Raw genomic sequence first — 21,579 nt, 5'->3', positions numbered from 1 at the left:
CTCTCTCTCTCTCATTGTTTATATGCACACATATGCATGTGAGCGTGTGCCATGTGTGTGAAGGTCCACACAGAGGCCAGAAGAGAGCATCCCCTGGAACTAGAGTTCAGATGGAATTGTGAGCACCTGAGATGGGTGCTTTGAACCAAGTCAGGTGTTCCTGAAGAGCAGGTAGTTCCCTTCACTGTCGAGCCACCTCTCCAGCCTGCCTTTCTTTTTAAAGATAACTTATATTTATCAGTCATATTATTTATTTACTCGTTTGTTTTGTTTGTTTATGGATGTGTGCATGCCACAGTACATATGTAGTGGTCAGGGTAGCTTGAGGCAGTTCTCTCCTCCTTCTGTGTGGTCTTGGGCATTACTCTCAGGTTGTCAGGCTTGGCAGCTTATCTCGCTGCCTCTAAGAGGGAGATTTTCCTGTGCTCTGTCCCAGGTGAGGGTAGGTGTGTACTTAGTGCCCGTTTGCCTTGTCAAGGATGCCAGTCGCCATCTCCGCTCCCTTTTCCTCTAAGGCCAGGCCAGTGCTCAGGGCAGGAGAGAGAGAGAGAGAGAGAGAGAGAGAGAGAGACCTTTTCCTCTAAGGCCAGGCCAGTGCTCAGGGCAGGAGAGAGAGAGAGAGAGAGAGAGAGAGAGAGAGAGAGAGAGAGAGAGAAACATCTGGGTGGAGGGTGCCCAGCAGGCTCCCTACACATCTGTCCTCCAGCCCCCAAACCTGTGTGACAGGTCTCTTGCTGGGGCCCATTCCCACCCACCTCACCAGCTTCTTCTTGAGAGTGTGAAACCTGGGGGTAGGGGCGGGGCAGTGACATGAAAGAGGAGGCGGTGGCTGGAATGAAGCTGAGCAGGAGGTGGATGGGCAGAAGCCCCACCCCCACCCCAGCCTCTCCCCCACATGCAGATCTCAGACCTTCCTCTCACACCCAGACACATCGCCTCACCCAGACACATTGCCTCACCTGAGCTGTGCTTGGGCCCTGCCCTGCCACGCTGCCACGCAGCACAGTGACAGGACCTCAGATAGAGCTGAGGGGCCTCCCCGCCTTGTGAGGGCTTCCTGCTCCTTTGCCGGGTATCTTCTCTCTATGTGCTGCGGCCATTGCTCTTTGAAGTTAGCCTTCCACCTGGGCCTGGCCCTCCCCGACAGCCCTGTTGAGCACCTTCCTTCCTCTCTTGGGCAAGTGGATTTTCAGGCTGTTCTAGAACCAGGCTCCACACTCCCTCGGCTGCTGGTCCCCTGTGCCAGCTCCCTGTCTCTTTGCTGCCCCAGCCTAGTCTCCAGCCTTTACCAGCCTGCTTCCCCGACAGGTGTTCTTCCGGGCAGGCACGTTGGCACGCTTGGAAGAACAACGAGACGAGCAAACCAGCAGGCACCTAACCCTGTTCCAGGCAGCCTGCAGGGGCTACCTTGCCCGCCAGCACTTCAAGAAGAGAAAGGTGCGCTCTGGGGCCGCCTCAGCCTAGATGGCACAGCAGAGTACCTGTGGGAGGGCACGCAGGATGCATGCCAGGGAGCCCAAGCAGTTATCATCATCTGAGAAGGAGGTGGAACCTCCCTAGAGCATCATGCTTGGGCCAGAGTGGGAAGCATGCTTGAGTGCCAAGCAGTGTGGGCATGTGCCCCAGCCAGGGTACTGTGTTGTGGGGCGGGGGGCGGGGGAGGGAAGCAGGGCCCAGGCAAAGGTGGGCTCTGGTTCATGGGCTGCTCTATGAAGATTAAGGAGCTGTGTCAGCGACTCCTTTTCTTATTAGCAAGTCCATAAAACAGCCAGCACTGCCGCCTCTTGTGTTTCAGCAAGATTAGGTTTTATAGCGCAGCTAGGCCAGGGTGCTGGAAATAATCAGGCAGCAAATAAAGCAGATGAAATTATTCCTAATGACAGTGGGACGTGAGTTCCCTGTACACCCGGCTCGGGCCCGCCCACCCTCAGAGGGGTGAGGGGATGCAGGAGCCAAGGTGGGCACAAAAGGGTCTGGTTCTGGGTCGAGGGTCCTGGGGCGCCAACCAGGAAGTGGCTTGGCCGGGGGAACTGAAAGTCCATCATGTGTCAAACTCAACTGCAGATCCAGGACCTGGCCATTCGCTGTGTGCAGAAGAACATCAAGAAGAACAAGGGCGTGAAGGACTGGCCCTGGTGGAAGCTCTTCACCACTGTGCGGCCCCTCATCCAAGTCCAGCTGTCAGAGGAGCAGATCCGAAACAAAGACGTGCGTGACCTCCGGGGCCAGCTGGGTCCTGGGAGGGACTCCATGTATATACAGGGGTCTTGCTGGTCTGCCCTGGGCTGAGGTGCTCTTAGGATCAGATGGAAGATGGTGTCTCTGAACCGTGCCCATCACACAGATGTCCCTCTGGAATGCTGTCTGGGCCCTAGTGGCTTCTTAGGGTAACACTGCAGGCATCATTATATATGGAGAGGCTCAGGAGTCCTGGAGGCCCTCCTGTTGTGGGTGTGCCTCCCCTGTGTCCTCACGGACAGACCCGGGGTCTTCACGCCTTCCGGCCTTTCACTGGTTCCCCACAGGAAGAGATCCAGCAGCTGCGCAGCAAGCTTGAGAAGGTGGAGAAGGAGAGGACCGAGCTGCGGCTCAACAGCGACCGGCTGGAGACCCGGGTGAGTGAGCCCAGTCACCAGACGCACCGGCCCACTGTCCCAAGGCGCCCTGCCCCGGCCCACGAGCCTGGAGTTCTGGCTGACTGAGGCAGTCACTTCAACCGGTGACCCCCCTCCCCCAACCCCAGATCTCAGAGCTGACATCGGAGCTGACTGATGAGCGCAACACAGGAGAGTCCGCCTCCCAGCTGCTGGACGCGGAGACAGCCGAGAGGCTCCGGACGGAGAAGGAGATGAAAGAGCTACAGGTGAGATGGGGGTGAAGATGGCAGGCTAGTGACCGCCACACTCGGCACCTCCCCTACTAGCTCAGCATCTCTGCCTGCCTGGGGTAAGTGTGTGGCCGCTGCTTTAGGACATTGGGTAGGACAAGCCAGGGAGGACTGGCAAGGCTGACAGGCTGTCTCCTTCAGACCCAGTATGACGCACTGAAGAAGCAGATGGAAGTGATGGAGATGGAAGTGATGGAGGCCCGGCTCATTCGGGCAGCAGAGATCAACGGGGAGGTGGATGATGACGATGCAGGTGCGTGTGGACTAGAGGAGGGAGGCGGGGCCGGAATGGCACGCCCTGGTGTCTGCCCATCCTGGTGTCTGCCCATCCCCGGGTAATCACACACCCCGTCTAGCCTTGTCTCCCCTCTCTGAGCTGTTTTAATACTAAAGTAAATAGATGAGAAAGAAGAGTTGCTAAAACTGGCACGTGCTTGCAATCCCAGATGACCGAGTTTAAGGCCATCAACTATATAATAAACTCAAGGGTGGCCTGGGATGCACGAGATCTTGTCTCGAAAATAAACCAAAAAGCCGGGCGTGGTGGCACGCCTATAATTCCAGCACTTGGGAGGCAGAGACAGGCAGATTTCTGAGTTTGAGGCCAGCCTGGTCTATAGAATGAGTTCCAGGACAGCCAGGGCTATACAGAGAAATCCTGTCTTGAAAAACTAAATAAATAAATAAATAAATAAATAAATAAATAAATAAATAAATAAATAAATAAATAAAACAAAGACCTCAGAACCATGATGTCAAGGTGCTGAAAACAAATGGGTTGAACTGCTACGGTAGTGACAAGGGCCAGGGTCCCGAGGAGATAGCATAGGTGCCCCTGTCACCCTCTCTAGAGTTTCCCCTCATAGTGTATCCACTCAGCCATTGTTCCAGAAACACCCCTAAGTCCTTCTGGTTGTCTCCCGGGCCCCTTCCTGGAAACCCTCAACAACTCAGGAGGGTTGTCTGCCCCCTACCCTGCAGGGGGAGAGTGGAGGCTGAAGTACGAGCGAGCTGTCCGCGAGGTGGACTTCACCAAGAAGCGACTCCAGCAGGAGCTGGAAGATAAGATGGAGGTGGAGCAGCAGAGCAGGAGGCAGCTGGAGAGGCGGGTGAGGCTGGCCTGGGAACCTGCTCCCCGAGGGCCGGGGCAAACAAGCCACAGGCAGGCAGACCCTAAGAGGAACAGGGAAGTGGTGTGTTAGCCAGCCCTGAGGGGCAACTGGGAACTGCGGTGTGGGCATCACGTCTTGGGGTCCGAGGATGTCTGGGTCTTGCCCTGCACCCCGGCCTCTCGCGGCTGCTGACCATGTGCACTTCCTCTACCTCTAGCTTGGAGACCTGCAAGCAGACAGTGATGAGAGTCAGCGGGCACTACAGCAGCTCAAGAAGAAGTGCCAACGGCTCACAGCTGAGCTGCAGGACACCAAGCTGCACCTGGAGGGCCAGCAGGTCCGAAACCATGAGCTGGAGAAGAAGCAGAGGAGGTGGGTGGCCCCTCCCGGAGCCCTCAGAGCTCAGAGCCACAGGACTGACATGCAGTTGGCCAAAGGCCTCACCTGCATGGTCTTCCGTGCTGGGACCCGGAACAGGCTCTCTCCTGATCTCCCAGGAGGACTCGGCCGCGTCTACTTGGAAAAGCCATGAGTGTTCCACTCGAAGTGTACCTGTCATCTGTCCCAAACCAAAAAAGGACAGGCTTTACCAAGTCCAGAACCACTGGGTCCCGGCCCCTGGCCCCGCCCCCACCCCGCCCTGCCTGAGTTGCTCTCACTTGCCTCCACTACATAACACACTCTCCTGACTAATGTCATTAAACTACCGTGCCACTTCCATCTCATTATGGTAATGGCACAGAGGAGGGGGGCAACCCTCATAGGAGAAAATCCAATCTAAATTAATTTCCCTGGCTGGGGATGGGATGGGACGCTTTTATTAGCATCTTGTGAGGAGCCCACACACCCTGGGAACAGTGGGGTGCCCTAGGGAGCGGGAACAGAGCTTGTTTCCCCCCTGCCAGCTTCTGTGAAGGTACCAATTACCTTTGTGAAGGGTAACCTCACCCCGTGACCCTGGGAGTGAGAGGGGCAGAGCAGAGCCCCCTCTCCTCCCAGGAATGAATTACCTTACATGTCCCCAACTCCCTGTCACACTGCTTGTGGAACTGCTTACTGTGACTCTGAGAACAAGGGGGTTTGGAAGATTGTTCTGTCTCCTCCAGGGCAGCCAGGCAGTCCACTTCCCTCACTCTTTTAACCCCACTCTTTTCCTTTACCTAAAGACTGGCACTCTTAGCAGGAACCCCTCCTTCATGAGCACCCCAATAATGGTACCAGCTTGGCCTAGTTACCATGTCGCTGCACCCCCCACCCCCGCTGGGCATCTTATTAGGTTTCAGCTACGTGGTGTTTTCTTACTTTTAGTCTGCTGTGGGATGGGGAGGGGGCTGTGGAATTTCCACAGGAAACTGATTAGCTATGCAGGCAGGGAAAGTGTGAGAGGGACTTCAGCAGTTTGCTCCCAATCTAGAGCCACTGGCGGGAGGTAGAAGGACAGGAAGTAGAGGAGTCAAGTGGTGGCTTTGGACCAAGGGCCCTGTAGAGCATACTGCCTGCTGGGCCCAGCAGGAACGCTCACCAGACCAGCATGGGATGCCCCCATGGTGACTCTGGTACTGCATGGCACTGACCAGAGGCAGCAGCTGTACCTCATGTTGCTGAGTTATACACGCAGACCATTGTTTCTACTTACCCTGTTGGCACTCTTATCTTACCCCGGCACCTTAATTTTTGATCTGTTAAAGAATGTAGAGATTTGTCTCCTGAGGCAAGGTTTGGCCTGCCTCTTTCCCAGAAGCAGTATGTGGGACCCTCTTACAACCACTTGACGAAGAAGCACTGAGTGTTCACCGGGGCCTCAGTCTGATCTGCACGGCCTGGATTCCAGTTCCATGTCAGCAGGGCCTCGAGTTATACCTGCAGGAGTCGCTCCCTCCCTCCCCCGCCCACAGCCCTGTTGGTGTCGCGTCCCTTTATGATGGCACCGCTTCCTGACAGTTGTTGGGTGCTGGACACCTAGACGTTGTCCTCTGACGAGGTCACCACGCTTTCACACAGGTTTGACAGTGAGCTTTCCCAGGCACATGAGGAGACCCAGCGGGAGAAGCTGCAGAGGGAGAAACTTCAGCGGGAGAAGGACATGCTCCTGGCTGAGGCGTTCAGCTTGAAGCAGCAACTAGAGGTACCAAGACTGACCCGCTTCCTTCTCCATCTCCTCCAAGACCTGGGGACAGCCCCGTGTCAACCTCACCTTCCCTCTCTCTCTAGGAAAAAGACTCGGACATTGCAGGGTTTACCCAGAAGGTTGTTTCCTTGGAGGCTGAGCTTCAGGACATTTCTTCTCAAGAGTCTAAGGATGAGGCTTCTCTGGCCAAGGTCAAGAAGCAGCTCCGGGACTTGGAGGCCAAGGTCAAGGATCAGGAAGAGGAGCTGGATGAGCAGGCGGGGAGTATACAGATGCTGGAGCAGGTATGGGGGTCAGGGGTTGGCCAAGGGAGGGCGGAGGCACAACAGGAGGTATCGCCACCCTCAGCAGGTATCACCACCCTCACCGTTAACCAAGGCCGGGGAAGGGCCAGGCCCATATTCATTCATCCATCCATCCATCCATCCATCCATCTATCCATTCATTCATTCAGTTAGTCGGTCTCTCAGTCACTCATAAAAGTGAGTGCGTAGTCTGTGCCAGCCACAGGGTGAGGACAGTTAAGCTGCCACAGAGCTTTTCACAAAAGCAGATCCTGGTTGGATCTAGAGAGAAAGGAAAGAGAGGATAATGCAGCCAGAGCGCCAGGAGCCCACAGAGCAGGTGACTGAACAGCCAAGTCAGCTCAGGGAGACCTGCTCAGGGAGGGAAAGCTTCAAGTTCATCTCCCCTCCCAGCCTCCTCCGAGCCTGGGCCAGGCATTTATTTGGTAAGGAGGCATGCTACGGCTTCCATGGAGAAGTTGGCTGCCAGGGCCAGAGTAGAGCAGGCAAGGAGAACTGGGGTGGGCCCTGGCGGGAAAGGAACTTTGTCCTGACTCAACCCACAGGCCAAGCTGCGTCTGGAGATGGAGATGGAGAGAATGAGACAGACCCATTCCAAGGAGATGGAGAGTCGGGATGAGGAGGTGGAAGAGGCCCGGCAGTCGTGTCAGAAGAAGGTAAGGCGTCTCAGCCCCAGGCTGGCGTACAGACCTGCTCTTTCTCGCCGCTTTAGAGTGAGGCGCTTCGTTTTTCTACCTTAGCCCCTGTAATATACCTCTATTCTGGACCAGTAAGTCCTCCCTTAGGACTCAGATCTGACCCGGGCAGTGCCTTTCCATCTGTAGAAAAGTTTAAAGAACAGCAGCTCCTGGCCTGCTGTGTCAGCCGCCGGCCCCCTCTCTGTATGGGGTCTACAGTGGCTCTGGTGGCTTGTGGCCTGCTTTCCCCATCCAGCAACTGCACTCTGGGTTACCTACACCCATCCCTGCCCCACTGTTCTGGGATGAGACACTCAGCATGCATGGGAAGGGACTATTGGCCACACACAGAAAGGACAATGAGCCCGTCCCTGTGACTCTGCAGTTAAAACAGATGGAAGTGCAGCTCGAGGAGGAGTATGAAGACAAGCAGAAGGCCCTGCGGGAGAAACGGGAGCTGGAGAGCAAGCTCTCCACGCTCAGCGACCAGGTACGCGGGGACCCACAGCTGCCTCCTCCACTGGCCCAGGGCTGGGGTCCCGAGGACAGCACACTGGGGAGGACAACACTGGGGATGGGGCAGTGCTCTGCATCACGTCCTGTATCGTGGGGTTGGTACGGGCATCGTCATCGCCCAGGCCTTTCTCGCTGGGCAGCACAATTCTGTTATACCCAGGAGAGCATCCTCGCTCATTTTGGAAAGTGTGCGGATGAGTAAAGTTAGCAGTCAGCTTGGGAAGGACTCAAGGAAGTCCGATGGTGGAGCTCAGTGCCCTCCCGGGTGGTGTCCCCCCTCGCCCCAGGTGAACCAGCGTGACTTTGACTCAGAGAAGCGGCTACGGAAAGACCTGAAGCGCACCAAAGCGCTGCTGGCAGATGCCCAGATCATGCTGGACCACTTAAAGAACAATGCCCCCAGCAAGAGGGAGATTGCCCAGCTGAAGAACCAGGTACCTTGCTCAGCTGAATCCACTGGTTCCAGGGGTAGCCAGGACACTCATTTGTTCAGTTCCCTTCTCTACTGCTTGCTGGCTCTTAAGTCCTTGAGAAGGAAGATGGCCTTCCTCTGAGGACAAGCTACTCCCTAGGGTCCGGGTGTGCCCTACAGCATGGCTGCCAGGCCCTAGCGTGGTGGTGAGGGGGGGTCCTCATGCCTACTGGGGGAGAGAACAGTAGATGCGCCACAGCACAGCTGCGGCTCTTAGACTGACATTCAAGAAGAGAGAGGAGGAGCAAGGAGGGGCAGGGGGAGGAGGGCAGGGGGAGGTGGAGGAGGGCAGGGAGACAGCCCTTGTGCCCCAGAGCATGGCTGATGTTTCTCCCCTGGGTGGGGGTGGCTTGTCCAGCTGGAAGAGTCGGAATTCACCTGTGCGGCAGCTGTAAAGGCGCGGAAAGCAATGGAGGTGGAGATGGAAGACCTGCACGTGCAGATTGATGACATCGCCAAAGCCAAGACAGCGGTGAGGGGCAGAGGATACAGGGCAGGGCCGGTGCAGAGGGAGAGTTGAACCATGCCTGTCTTCACCCGACACCGGCCTTTTCGTGCCAGGGATTCCTGCAGGGTAGCACCCTCCTCTGCCACCCCGGTCCTCTGCTTTCGCCCCCCTCAGAGTCTTGAGAGGAGGGAGGGCTGGCAGAAGAGGGAGCCAGCCAGGGTGCACAGCTCCCTGTTTAACCACCTGCCTCAGGGAGCCTGGCCGCAGGCCCTGGAACCATAAATAAAGGCAGCTAATGTGGCTGAGGGATGTAAACAGGTACCCAGAGATCAGCAGAAGCGCAGATAAGAGGCTGGGATGCCAGCTCCCTTCCCCTCCCCCGCCCAGCCCACTGACAAGCCCAAGCGCAGCTAATTAGAGCTTTTATTTAATGCCTCCCTTTTAATTCCCACCTCTCCCACGGCCCATCCATCCACCAGGCTGAGTGTTCACTCCTGGGATGTGGCCACCCGGACCTCCTCAGGCCAGGGGCGGGGCAGGGGAGGAGGCTCAGCTTAGCTGTTGGCTTCAGGGCCCCTAGCTACCCATCCCGCTGCCGAGAGATGCCAATCTCACAGGCTTGATTTATCTTGTGACATTTGTGCTCCTCAGCACTTTCCAGGTGAGTAATTCAAATTCCTTAATTTTGTTAAAAAGGCTGTTATAAAATTACCATTTTATTTAAATCTGAGTTAATAAATTTCTTGGCGGAGGCTTCCCCAGCTCCCCACAGCCCAGTAACAAGACAGATAGGGCAGAGAAGGAGCCAACACAGTCATTTTGGTTTGGAATTACAGGCTAATAGATTCATTCATTTCCTGAAGCTGCTGGTGCCTGTCTCTTTCCCCTCCCCCCAGGCTGGGAGAACTGGATGACCCAGGAGTGGACCATCCCCAGGGAGAACATAATCCAAGTCAGGGGTGTCACCGCCGTAAAAGGTCCTTCCCTGTGGGCAGCTGTGGGCAGCGTACATGCTGGTCAGGCTGATATACCCGGACGATGGGTCATTTGTTATAGGCAGAATTTCTACCTTCTCATTAGCCTTGAAAGAGCTGCCAGAACACAGCTATCAATTAGCACCTAGAAGCCCCAGGGTCCGCCTGTCCCACACAAACAGCTCTGTCCCTCATGTCACTGCCCAGAAGGTACCCATGAGGTGGTTCTGGAACCCACCCCAACACACCACTCCACGATCTCCCCACCTAGGAGAGGCGGGATGAGTGGGACAGGTTTGGACTTGACCCCCAGGGCCTGCAGATACAGGCCTGATGCCCTCTGACCTACCCTTGCCCCCGACCAGCTGGAAGAGCAACTGAGTCGACTTCAGCGTGAGAAAAACGAGATTCAGAACCGTCTGGAAGAGGATCAGGAGGACATGAATGAACTGATGAAGAAGCACAAGGCGGCCGTGGCCCAGGTACCCTGGAGGGAATGACATCAGAGTGGCCATCCTCTGGGCCTGAGCCACCTCACAGATCCCCGACTAGGTGTAACCCTGGCTGTCCGGGAACTCACTGTGTAGACTGGGCAGGCTTTGAACTCAGAGATCCGCCTGCTTTGGCCTCTGCCTCCACACCTGGCTCTAGACACTTCGTTGGAGAGACATAGTCCAGGCATCCTGGCCCTCGATGGCTGAATTCCTGTTTCTGGGGGACCTCCACTCTTCCTCTCCCTTCCCAGGCCTCCCGGGACATGGCACAGATGAATGATCTCCAAGCTCAGCTTGAAGAGTCCAACAAGGAGAAGCAAGAGCTCCAGGAGAAGGTGGGTACCCTGGGCTGCGCCGGGAGTGAGCGAGAGTTCAGGGGTCACTGGGCATGACGCCTTGCTCTCCCGGTATGGAGGGTGTTTCTCTCTACCACCAGTAAGCCGCAGAGCGCTGTGAGCTGGCAGGAAGAGCTAGGCTTGCAGCCATATCACCATGGTAGATGTTTTGGCTTCAGATGACTTGCTTCACATTTCTGTTCCCTCTCTGGTCCCTAACATCCTTCTTCCTTTCAGAAGGGCAGCAACAGTGCCAAGTGCATGGCAGGCGGGTGGGGTATGGCTCCGCTGGGGCGGGGCTCCTCTCACCCTCTGTGTATCTCTCCCTGCCGGGGGTGGGGGGTCTTCTAGTCACCATGGTGATGTTGCCTGTCCCAGACTCGTCGCGCCCCTCCCCCTCCCGACTAACTCTGGACTCACTCCTTTCTTCTCTTCCGCCTTCCACCCCTAGCTACAAGCTCTGCAGAGCCAGGTGGAGTTCCTGGAGCAGTCCATGGTGGACAAGTCCCTTGTCAGCAGGCAGGAAGCAAAGATCAGGGAGCTGGAGACACGCCTGGAGTTCGAAAAGACCCAAGTGAAGCGTCTGGAGGTGGGTTCGGCTTCGAATGCTTCACTGCAGGCCGAGCAGAGCTGCCCCAGTGGCTGGAGCCACGCATGCTCTGAAGGGCTGTGCGAGCCAGGGACGCTCCTGAGTCCTCTGCCAGGCCAGCTGACAGGGTGGGAGCTCCCTTCCCGCCTGCCCGGCCTCCTCCCTGGGCCCCGCAGAGCCTGCCTATTTTACATTCTGTATCCATCCGTGCCTGCTTTCTGCCAAGGGACCAGGGCGGCTTAGCTTTTCGTCTTCATATTTTCCTCTGCCACGAGCTCCCCCTCCTGTCCCCCTCACTCACTCTCTGGTAGGGTCATAAATATGCAGCGGATGGCACCACTGCTCTGAGGGCTGCAGTCTGCTCCCCTCTCATGGCTCCGTCGCTTGCTCGCTCATCTTCCCCCCTCCTTTTCACACCCCCATCCCCTCCCTCCGCGTCTCCCCTTCCAGCTCTGATTTCCTCCTTCCTTCTCCTCCATTACTGTCCTAGGTCTCTTCCAATGATTTCATTTCCCTCCTCACCCCATCCCCCATTCTCCTTAACACCCCTCTTTTCATCATGCTTGATTCCCCGTCCTGCAGTGGCTACCTCACACTGCCCCAGCCCCTTCCTCTTCTGGTCTCCTGTAACCAGCATGCTCCAGCCCTCCCCGTGTGAAAGACGGTGGCATCAGGACCCGCGGCTCTGATCGGTCGCCTGTAGCCTTGTCTTGAAGCAATTCTGAGCCTACGGACATCTGTCCGAGCACCACCAGGCCTGCCTGGGAGCATGCTCACTGCGGTGGACAGGAGGCCTCTCTGTTGCCCCTCCCCCAGCAGTCCCTCTGTCCGGCAGTAGGAGACAGGTGGAAACAGGCGGGCGGCCAAGGGCATTACCCAACTGGACCCGGGAAACCAGAGAGGACTCGAGGCAGCTGTATACCTTCTTTCCTGCCCCCAGCACCCCAGGATGGGTGGTCACATTTCAGGCCTCACGTCACATGTCACATACAGAATAGGGTTTGTGCGGCTGCTGGGCGCGGAAGAGGCCGTTGGTGGCGGATGAAGGCTCTGCCTCCTGCACCTATCACCTCGCTTATCTCTCAGAGTCCCTTCTACCCAAAAAGGAGATAAATACAGATGCCCCCAAGTGAGCCCACAGCCTGGGCTGTCATTTTGCAAATTCAGACTGGGGTAGGTAGTCAGTGGAATGACACTGGTTCCCTCACACTGGACCTCTGCTCCAAATCATCTCCTGCTTAGCATCCTACTGCTGCCGAGGAGAACATGCTCGTGTTTCTGAAGCAGACAGATTCACGAGGCTGAGAGAGAGAGCTCTGCCTGGGTCTTTTAATCAGGTACTCAGCAGAACCAGTTACCTCTGAACACTGGCTGACTTTGGGAGCTTCTGAGTTCAGCGTCTCTGAAAAAGCCCAGATGACCATGCGGACACTTACATGACAGGGCAGCCTCTGCTCAGAGCCGCTGGAGTATCTGCAGTAACAGTCACTCAAGCCTTTCCCCTTCCAGATTACCTCCTCCAAAGCCTCCTGCAGAGATGCAGGGGTCATCTTCCTCCTTGATGGACAGCAAAGCTCAGGGGCTAGGGAGTCAGGTCAGCAGGCAGAGTGCCAACCCTGCATGGAAGAAGACCTGAGTTTGCTCAGCACTTATGTCAAAAGCCAAAACAGTGGTGCTTCCTTATAATCCCAGCACTGGGGAATAAAGACAAGTGCATTACCAGGGTTTGGCGGGCAGACAGACAGACAGCCTAATTGGTGAGCTCTAAGTCTCAATGAGAGACCATGTCTCAAAGGACAAGATGGATGCTACCTAAAGAACAATACAGGCTGACTTCTGGTCTATATGCATATGCGCCTACACACACACAGAAAGACGCAAAAAGGATGGGGTTGGGGCTGGGTTAAAAGTAAGTAAACCTCTAGCATCCCTTAGCCGTCGCTGAGTAGTGGGGCAAGAGCTCGGCTGGATCCCCTGGTCCAGACCCTGCCCATAGTGCCTCTCTCTGGCTGACGACCTACCTGCTGGTCTTTCTTCTCAACCTGCTCACCCAGAGCCTGGCCAGTCGGCTCAAGGAAAACATGGAGAAGCTGACTGAGGAACGGGACCAGCGCACCGCCGCTGAGAACCGAGAGAAGGAGCAGAACAAGAGGCTCCAGCGACAGCTCCGTGACACCAAGGAGGAGATGAGCGAGCTTGCCAGGAAGGAAGCCGAGGCTAGCCGCAAGAAGCATGAACTGGTAATGCCCTGCTCCTCACAGGTCCCAAGCTGGAGGCCTGCCAAGAACACGCCCACCCCACCCTGGGCTGCATGGGGTCACTTCAATCCCCAAGTCCCGTTAAGTATGGGTTTTGGTGGGGGACAGTCCTGACAGGCAAGAAAGTCAAGGTGGTCCCATGAGGGGAAGCCAAGCCCCTCCAGCCAGCCCAGCAGCCTTTGAAGAGAAGCCTTTGGAGGCTTAGAGGAGCACCAGAGTGGCTCCTGCCTGCCAGGGAGTGACTTGCTGAAGGCTCCTTCAGAGATGCTAGGGGACATTGTGGCCCTCTGTACACTAGACCCCCCTCCTAGGAAATGGACCTGGAGAGTCTGGAAGCCGCTAACCAAAGCCTGCAAGCTGACTTAAAGCTGGCATTCAAACGCATTGGGGACTTGCAAGCCGCCATTGAGGATGAGATGGAGAGCGACGAGAACGAGGACCTTATCAACAGGTAAGAGGCAGAGTCTGTGGCATTTCAGGCAAGGCCAAGTAAGTCCCTCTTGCGCCGCCGCAGAATCAGGCCCCAGGAGACATGCAACCCCTGACATCCCACAACCAAGCTACCGTATCACCTTCCCAGTACAGAGCCAGGTGGGGGAGGCTGAGAATGTTGGGGGTGGGAGGGTGTCCACCATCCTCTCCTCCTGTGCTCTCCTTCCCAGGCCCCCCAAAGCCCAGCTTCTGGTGTTGCCTGTTCCCTGTGAGTTATCTCCCCGTTTAGCTGCATTTCCGTTGGCGCCTGCCCTACTCTAGGGAGAGCAGAGATTTAAGGGCTGTGGTGCCTTGTTACTTGTGCTAGAGATTTTCTCGCATAAAACCCACCCAGGGAATGGTTTTGGAGAATGAAAGAGATTTGTAGTCCTAGGCTGAACAGAAAGCCACAAATCCAGAGGACCAGCAGTGTGGGGGTGGGGCTGGGACTTCGGTAGATCCCAGAAGCTCCCCACTTCCTGTCTCAGGGTCAGGTCCCTTCCCATGCCCAGGGCAGGGCAGGGCAGAGCAGGGCAGGGCAGGACAGGCCAGGAACCTTGCTCCTTTGGGATGAGTGCTGGTAGTGAGTCAGGCCCAGTTCTGAGGATTCTGCTGCTCACTGGTATCTGATCTCAGCCAGCCAGGGATGTCACTTACTGAAGAGAGGGGAGCCGTGGATGAGGACACTCCTCGGGATGTCCATAGACTTCCCCGGTTAATGCTTGTGGCCCCTTTGCCCACCATTTTCTTTCTGTTTCCAGTTTGCAGGATATGGTGACAAAATATCAGAAAAGAAAGAATAAACTGTGAGGACCAGAGCCATGAGCTCGTTGCCTCTCCCACGGGTGTCTAACCATCCCTAACACAGGGCTTCCTGCCAGGGCTCCTGCTGCATGCTGCATGCAGACACAGCCTCCTCATTCTCTCTAGCGGGCCTCTCATGCTAACATCGCTGACTGTCCTTAGGCAGGGGTGGAAGGACTGGCTGGCGGTGAAGTGTGTTCCTAGAAGGCCAGGCTGACCCTCATAGTCCAGGTAGCCAGGATGAGGCTCTATTGCCTGAGTCCCAGCCTCTCTTCTCTGGAAACCAAATGTGGCCACCGCCCTGGCCTGTCTCTCTGGGGGTCAGGCGGTAGGGCTACCTCTGTCTATACCTTTGGGCTCTTGGAACCCAAGCTGCCTGAAAGGGATGTGTCTGTTTTGTGTTTAAGGTCTGTTACCTTCCTTAGGCAGAGAAAGGGCTGAAGATGAGGGGCATCTCACAGCTGCTCCTCTGAGGAAGGCACCAGGCAGCTAACCTTGGGCAGCTCTGCCCTGGCAGGGGGAGGAAACAGCGGGTTGTGTTTACTTTGCTCCCTGGGGGCACCTCAGGCAGTAGTGGGGGTAGGGGCACGCATCTGTGTTGGTATGTCTGTCAGGTGGTGGGAGACCTAGGACATCTGCCCTTCTGTTCCCTCTTTCTGGTGGGGGAGCTGGAAAGTGGTGCGGATATTCAGGCCTTCAGGCACATTTGCTGATCCTCTGTCAAGTTCGACAGGGTTGCTTTTGGAAGTTGTTTTTTCAGCATGGCACTGAATTTCCTGCCTGGCAGGCCTCCTCCCCTGGCCAGGATGGGCTGGCGGCCGTGCAAAGGACTCAGGGAGAGCTAATGATAAATGTAATAGTGTGTAACAGTGATAGAGGGCCGCTGGAGCCTGGTTGTCACACACAATTAATATCCCCTGCCGTTCTGTCTCCGTTTGTTTGTTCCCCCGTGATTCGGCTCCCAGTTAACTAATAGCACATGAGCCTGGACATAAATTGTATTTGACGCGAGGTTTAATTCCGACCATTTAAAATTTCAACTGCCCCCTGAGCCTGCCTGCCCCTGGAGTTTGTTTACGGGCCTGATTATTTAAGGAAGAACCCAAACATGGCCTGGGTTCTTACAACTCAACGGATGGGGAGGGTAGGCGGGCTAGCTTCCCTGACCACTGACTGCTCTGAATGTCAGGAAGGAAATTTATATTCTGGGCCTCAGTCTGTCCCTAGTGTGTTCCATCCTGCCATTCTTGGGCAGAAGGAACTCTGAGGGCTGATAAAATGTGCATTGAAGATCATATTCTAAAGCATAGTCAGGCACACAGGCTCAGCACATACACACACACACACACACACACACACACACACACACACACACACCAGCATGCACTCAAAGCAGGTGCCTGAGGATGTGCGATTCTAAGCAGGTTCCACGGATAGCAGAGAGGCTCCATCCTCAGCAGCTCCAAGTTATCGAGCGAGCATGCTAAGGCGGGCAGAAAAATAATGTTTCGATTTACTTAGAGATACAGTTGTTATTGCCATAACCTTAATGAAAGCAGTAAACAGTGCAGTATTAAGGGAGATTTATACAGAAACACTTTTAACATGTAGACATAGATTTTGCGATGCATACAGCACCTCCTTTCCAAAGCCAATCAATATGGTTATGAACGGCGGTGATAAATTACAGGCTCTGAAGCTACAGAGGGAGGATTTTTGCGCGGGTGTATAAATCAGGTAGTATTGGCGTTCCATGGGACCCAGGCACCACAGTAAATCTGCCAGGCTCCAATGGGCACAGAGCTTGCATTAGTGGTTTGGGGGCTGCCCGCTAAACTCCTGTTTACCCGGGGCATCAGCAGGCCTTGTATCTGTTATAATTCTGTACTTGATGGAAGCGCATAAAATATGCCTCTTTGTTCCCCTTCCCCATGTGCATGGCTCTCTCATGGTCCCTAGAACGGTGGTTTCCTGTGATGTGTGTGTATGTGTATGCACACACGCTTGCGCATGCCTGGGTATACATGTGTCTGCCTGTGTGGCTATTTATTCAAGAACGTAATTCAAGACCAGGGCCACTCTTGTTGATACAGATGAAAAGAAATTTGCATGAAGGAGAAACCTTAGCCTCTCTGCAGCAGGGGAATTTAAGGAGTAGACATTTTGCAGAATTTGCAAAGCATTTGTACTCAGAAACTATCTCTGTGCCCCCACTGCTTCATGAGGGGGTCACTATGACTCTAGCCTCAGAATTAGACTCTTGAGGCTTTCTTGCAGGTTCTGAGGTTAGCCTGTGCAGCCAGCAGTGGGGAGCAGGGGCTGGGGGCTGCCTGAGGGAGAGGTGAGGAGACCCGGAGAGTTAGAGGCTTGCTTTGAGACTTTCTGGGCCCCTGGGCTTCCTGCAGCTATCTGAACCCTGAAAGCATCACCAGGCCCCCCAGAAAGGCCTCTCTTCCTCTCTTCCTTCCTATTTCTAAGAGCCAGGGATACCACAAGGTGGCTGTGCTCTGTTATCTCAAGTTTGTGTTGCTAGCAGCCAAAGAGACCTCCAGGTTCAAGTTAACCTGAGGTCATGTGATAGTCCTGTTTTCTGTCCTATGTCTAGCAACCCGGCTTTTATAATGAAGACAGAAACTGGTGGTGGCTGTAGCCACAGTCTGAAGCATACACACACACACACACACACACACACTGGCACACACACACATACACACATGTACACGTGTATTTATATATGTGGACATATGTATGTGGGTGGATATGAGTGTGCTACAGCGCATGCGTGTAAGTTAGAGAACATCGTATGGCCTCTAGGGATTGAACTCAGGCCATTGTTGCTTTGTAGCAAGTGCTGTTCTGCATGGAATCATCTTGTCAGCCCCTGAGACTTCTTTTTAACAGAGAGCCATTAGGCTAGACTTGCTTAGTGGATGGTCTGCCTATCCTGCTCATCTGGTTGGCCGAATGGCTTGTCACTCATCCCTGGATGGATCGGGTGGTGCCTCCACACTCCTCAGGCTCTTCCCAGTGACTGACACAGTGTGGTCTGCCGAGGGAAGGGATGGGCACCTGGTGGGTGGCAGGCGTGCTCACGCTAACCTTTCTCTTCTCCCTGACTCACTGACGTGCATGCCACCTGCACTCCAACCCCGCCCAAAATGCGCCCCGCCCCTCCTTGCTCTCCATGCTGGCCAGCAAGTGATCCTCACCTGCCCGGCCTTGCCTACCTTTGTGTTCCTCACCCAACAGTGAGGGAGACTCAGATGTGGACTCCGAGGTGGAGGACCGGGTCGACGGGGTCAAGTCCTGGCTGTCGAAGAACAAGGGACCTTCTAAGGCACCTTCTGACGATGGCAGCTTGAAGAGCTCCAGGTGAGCTTGGTTGGCCTCCAGCAGGGAGGAGAGGTCACCTCAGCCACCAGCCATGGGTGGACAGTGTCACGGCACGGAAGCTGCAACCCTCAGGCTATGCGTACTCTCTCCTGGCCTGTGGAAAGCACACAGAGCAGCTGCCTAGCCAGGGAGCTCCAGTAGTGGGGTGCGGGCTCGTGCGTGCGTAGGCTTAACTTCACCCCACGAACTGGGTCAGCAACGTCTAACTGTTGGTACCTCTGTTGGGGCACCGGGGTCCTAGAGCCCTGCGCAGGCAACCCTGGTCAGCTTTGGCTCCCTGCCTCCAAAGAGCAATGCATTGTAGAGCAGCAATGCATCGTAGAGCAGCAATGCATCGTAGAGCAGCAATGCATCGTAGAGCAGCAATGCATCGTAGAGCAGCAATGCATCGGTTCCCAGAGCCAGAGCCACTGCGCTTCCTCCCCCTTCTCGCCCTCTCCTTCCTCTGTGCTCTTCAGCGCCCACCCCTCAGGCTTGCCAACTAGTCTCGGAGGGGCGGGGGCTCTGCTCCCCTTCTTCCTGGCTGATGATAACCTGATCCCACAGACAGCCGCTTCTAGAAGCCAGAGCTCCCCCGTCAGGGCCATCACTGGCCTATTCCCTGCTCTCCTCCCACACAGAGTTCCTTGCTGCCTGCCTTCCCCACCTCTCCAGAGACAGGCGGCAGGCTGGATAGGAAAAGTGATCTCTCTCCTTCTTTTCCAACCACCCCCAAGTCTAGCCCCTCACCACTGGTACCCAGCGGCCCCCTGTAATTGGTTTAATTTATTCGACCAAACAACATTTTGTTATTGCAGATAATGGCGCATCCCGCCCCACTGCCGTTCACCACAGTGTGGCACAAGGCTCCAGGTAGTTGACAATGAAATAAATTGAACTAAACGTTTTAGAGGGGGAAAAGTGATGAAATAGAACAATAGTCTAATTTACATGACATTCTCCATGAAGCTATTTTCACTGACGCAAATTATTTTGCTTCATTTCCTTGGATGCTCTTGCTACCGCTTTGCCAGGGCTGTGCCGGTTTCTCCTCCTTCTTCCCTCCCCCTGTGTCTTTATTTTTGTTAATGCCTCTCTCTCTCTCTCTCTCTCTCTCTCTCTCTCTCTCTCTCTCTCTCTCTCTCTCTCTCTCCTCCTCCTCCTCCTCCTCCTCCTCCTCCTCCTCCTCCTCCTCCTCCTCCTCCCTCTTCCCCTTTCTCCCGTCATTCATTCGCTCTGGGTCTCTTCTCCTGGGCCTCCCTTCCCACTCAGGACGGCTCTCAACAGCCTCCCTAAGGAGGGCAAGGGGCCAGAGGCGAGACCCTCCTCTGTGCTCAGCTCCCTCAGCTACCGCAAGAGGCTGACCCTGAAGGACTCCATCGGGGGCACTGGAGACCAGGACTCGCTCCTCACCACCCTGAGTGAGCGTGCCACCTCCCCTGAAAGGCCTCCCAGGAAGGCTCGTGTGGGCCCCAGGGAGGAACCTGACCAGTCCCAGGGCAGGAGGTGTGAGGAGCAGGACGATTGTAGCTCCATCTTCTCAGGGGCTGGGAGCCGCCCTGGCCGGGGTCTGGAGAAGCGCTGGGGCTCAGACTTTGACCGAGCCTCAACAGTCTCTGCTCCGGTCAGCCGAGCCTCCTCAGCCACGCGTGGCTCTGGGGAGGATAGGGCTCGCTCCTCGCTGAGCTTCTCTCTGTCAGGCTCACCCAGCTCCCGCCGTAGCACATCCAGGCTCGACGGCTTGTCAAGCACAGTAAGTCCTTCCTGGAACCGGGCCTCAGGCCTGGGTCGGGAGAGCCCTGACTCCAGGCTATCCCTCGGCCAGAGCTGCTTGGATGAGTGGGATGATGGGGCCAGCGTGGCCCTCAGTGAGGCACACTCACAGTTCAGCCATCCATCACTGGCCCGGAGCCTGTCTGTGCCACCCCAGCCACGGGGCTCTTCCTCAGCTTCAACCTCGGTCCCTGAGGGCTCCGGCGTCCGACCCGTCAGCCGCCACTCCTACCTGGATCCAGACCTGGAGGCTGCCATTAATGAGGTCTTGAGCTACAAACCGGTGCCGATCCAGCGGAGCAGCCTGGAGCCTGACTCAGAGGATGATGACCGGAAGAGCATCCAGAGCGCCCGGAGCGCGCAACTGGAGTACCCAGACAGGGGCGCCAGCATCCGCCGCTCTGCCTCTGCCGCAGATGTGTCTTCGCGCAGGGGCCGCAAAAGCCGGAGCAAGCACAGGAGCAAACGGAGCAGCCCCAGCCCCAGCTCCAGCTCCAGCTCCAGCTCCAGCTCGGAAGGTTCCTCGGCGCACAAGCGGCGGAGGAAAGGGCGCTCTCGGAAGAGCAAGAAGAAATCTAAATCAAGAAGAAAGAAAACAGAGAGTGAATCTGAGTCCTCATCCTCATCCAGTGGCTCCACGGTCTCAGGCCATAGCCGCTCCAGTGTGAAAAAGGGGCCAACCGCAGACGCTGAGGAAGGGGGGCAAACTCCAAGACGGTCAAAGAAGGAAGAGAAGCAGCGAAAGAAAGAGGTGGACAGCTTGATGATGCGGTACCTGTACCGACCCGAGAGTGACTAGCGCAGTAGGTGCCGCCTGGCCTGGTGTGCAGTGCCGCATGGTGTGCCCCACCCACCCTCTGTGAACTAACGTGCTCCCTGCCCCTCTGACCGACCGACCGACTGCAGCCTCAGGCTCCCCTACCACCTCTTGGGCCTCAGAGAGCCTCCTGGCTCCTGACTTGAGCTCTGAGCTGAATTTGCTGATGTTGGATTAGAGCTCCAACTGCACCCTGAGCCTCCTGTGCTGTTTTTGGAACTAATCTTCCCTATAACTTCATAACAAAGGTCTGATCAGCTATGTTTCATAAAAAGTTAGGGTTCAGAGAGATTAAGTTACACAACTGGGAAGTAAGGTTACCAGGACTTAATGGGGTCTGTTCTACACCTTTAACTGTAACTGCTTCTTCATAGCTACATGCAGAGCATGTAGGTGACAGGTAGGTGTCACCGACACCCAGTCAGAGCTCTCATGCAACAGGATGGACCGGGAAAGGATCCTAGCTGATGGGATACCTCAGCTGTGAACTCTGCTGAGGCACTCTGCTCTCCTCTCTCCTCCCCTGCCTAGCATGCATCTTGCGGTGCGGCCCACGCGGTGCAGCCCACGCGGTGCCACACCCTACAGTAGACCCAGGAGATACCTGCCGCCTCCTCAGCCCTCCCAGCCCACACTCAGCCCACACGTGGGCGTCACCTCAGCTCTGCTCATCTTGTAGAGTTCTAATGAATAGAAATGAGGAGTTGCTGAGTGACGGCCCCTCCCTGCTCTCCTGCCTCCCCCGGCTCTTCCCATGGGGAGCTGTAGCAGTCAGGCCCTGTGCCTACACCTTCAATAGGGAGAGGCAGAGCCTGAGTCACTAGAATCCCATTGTTGCCAGTTTCCCTGGTGGGTGGTGACATTTTGAATCACCCCTGTGGAGAGATGGTGGGAAGCATGTTCAGCACAGGGCACGCTCGCTGCTTCCCGGGAGGTAGGCACAACCCCAGGCTGCAGCCACCTGGGCCACCACGTTCGTTTCCCAGACTAACACACTGACACACCTGTTGCATGCTTGTGCCATGGTGCACCGTTGAAAGGGGAAGTTGCCTTTGTCCATTTGGAAACGGGAGGGAGAGAGGGGAAGTGACTGAGAAGTGGGAGGATGGAGACGGCGCTACAGTCCAGACCTGACTTATAGCAGCTC

The 21,579-nt window shown here is 55.8% G+C and overlaps 1 protein-coding gene across 10 annotated transcripts in view; it reads left to right on the top strand.

Annotated features, from left to right (window-relative positions):
• Window positions 1-21,579, top strand: part of Myo18a (myosin XVIIIA) — a 103,091-nt gene that overhangs the window by 77,175 nt on the left and 4,337 nt on the right. For 6 of the 10 annotated variants that reach the window (XM_052197092.1, XM_052197091.1, XM_052197098.1 and 3 more), the window contains 20 exons: window positions 1,309-1,437; window positions 2,065-2,208; window positions 2,526-2,615; window positions 2,744-2,863; window positions 3,029-3,140; window positions 3,869-3,996; window positions 4,217-4,371; window positions 6,001-6,124; window positions 6,211-6,411; window positions 6,978-7,088; window positions 7,495-7,599; window positions 7,913-8,059; window positions 8,456-8,569; window positions 9,885-10,001; window positions 10,265-10,348; window positions 10,800-10,937; window positions 12,992-13,177; window positions 13,507-13,646; window positions 14,428-14,472; window positions 17,720-17,842. In XM_052197092.1, coding sequence (XP_052053052.1) covers window positions 1,309-1,437; window positions 2,065-2,208; window positions 2,526-2,615; window positions 2,744-2,863; window positions 3,029-3,140; window positions 3,869-3,996; window positions 4,217-4,371; window positions 6,001-6,124; window positions 6,211-6,411; window positions 6,978-7,088; window positions 7,495-7,599; window positions 7,913-8,059; window positions 8,456-8,569; window positions 9,885-10,001; window positions 10,265-10,348; window positions 10,800-10,937; window positions 12,992-13,177; window positions 13,507-13,646; window positions 14,428-14,472; window positions 17,720-17,842 — 2,513 coding nt within the window. The remainder of the gene's footprint in view (window positions 1-1,308; window positions 1,438-2,064; window positions 2,209-2,525; window positions 2,616-2,743; window positions 2,864-3,028; window positions 3,141-3,868; window positions 3,997-4,216; window positions 4,372-6,000; window positions 6,125-6,210; window positions 6,412-6,977; window positions 7,089-7,494; window positions 7,600-7,912; window positions 8,060-8,455; window positions 8,570-9,884; window positions 10,002-10,264; window positions 10,349-10,799; window positions 10,938-12,991; window positions 13,178-13,506; window positions 13,647-14,427; window positions 14,473-17,719; window positions 17,843-21,579) is intronic. The other 4 variants (XM_052197101.1, XM_052197093.1, XM_052197099.1 and 1 more) reach the window with 2 other exon arrangements.

The sequence above is a fragment of the Apodemus sylvaticus genome, chromosome 10 (assembly GCF_947179515.1).
Source record: "Apodemus sylvaticus chromosome 10, mApoSyl1.1, whole genome shotgun sequence".
Lineage (NCBI taxonomy): Eukaryota > Metazoa > Chordata > Mammalia > Rodentia > Muridae > Apodemus > Apodemus sylvaticus.
Note: the sequence above shows the minus strand (reverse complement) of the source record. Positions and strands in the feature narration are given on the sequence as shown.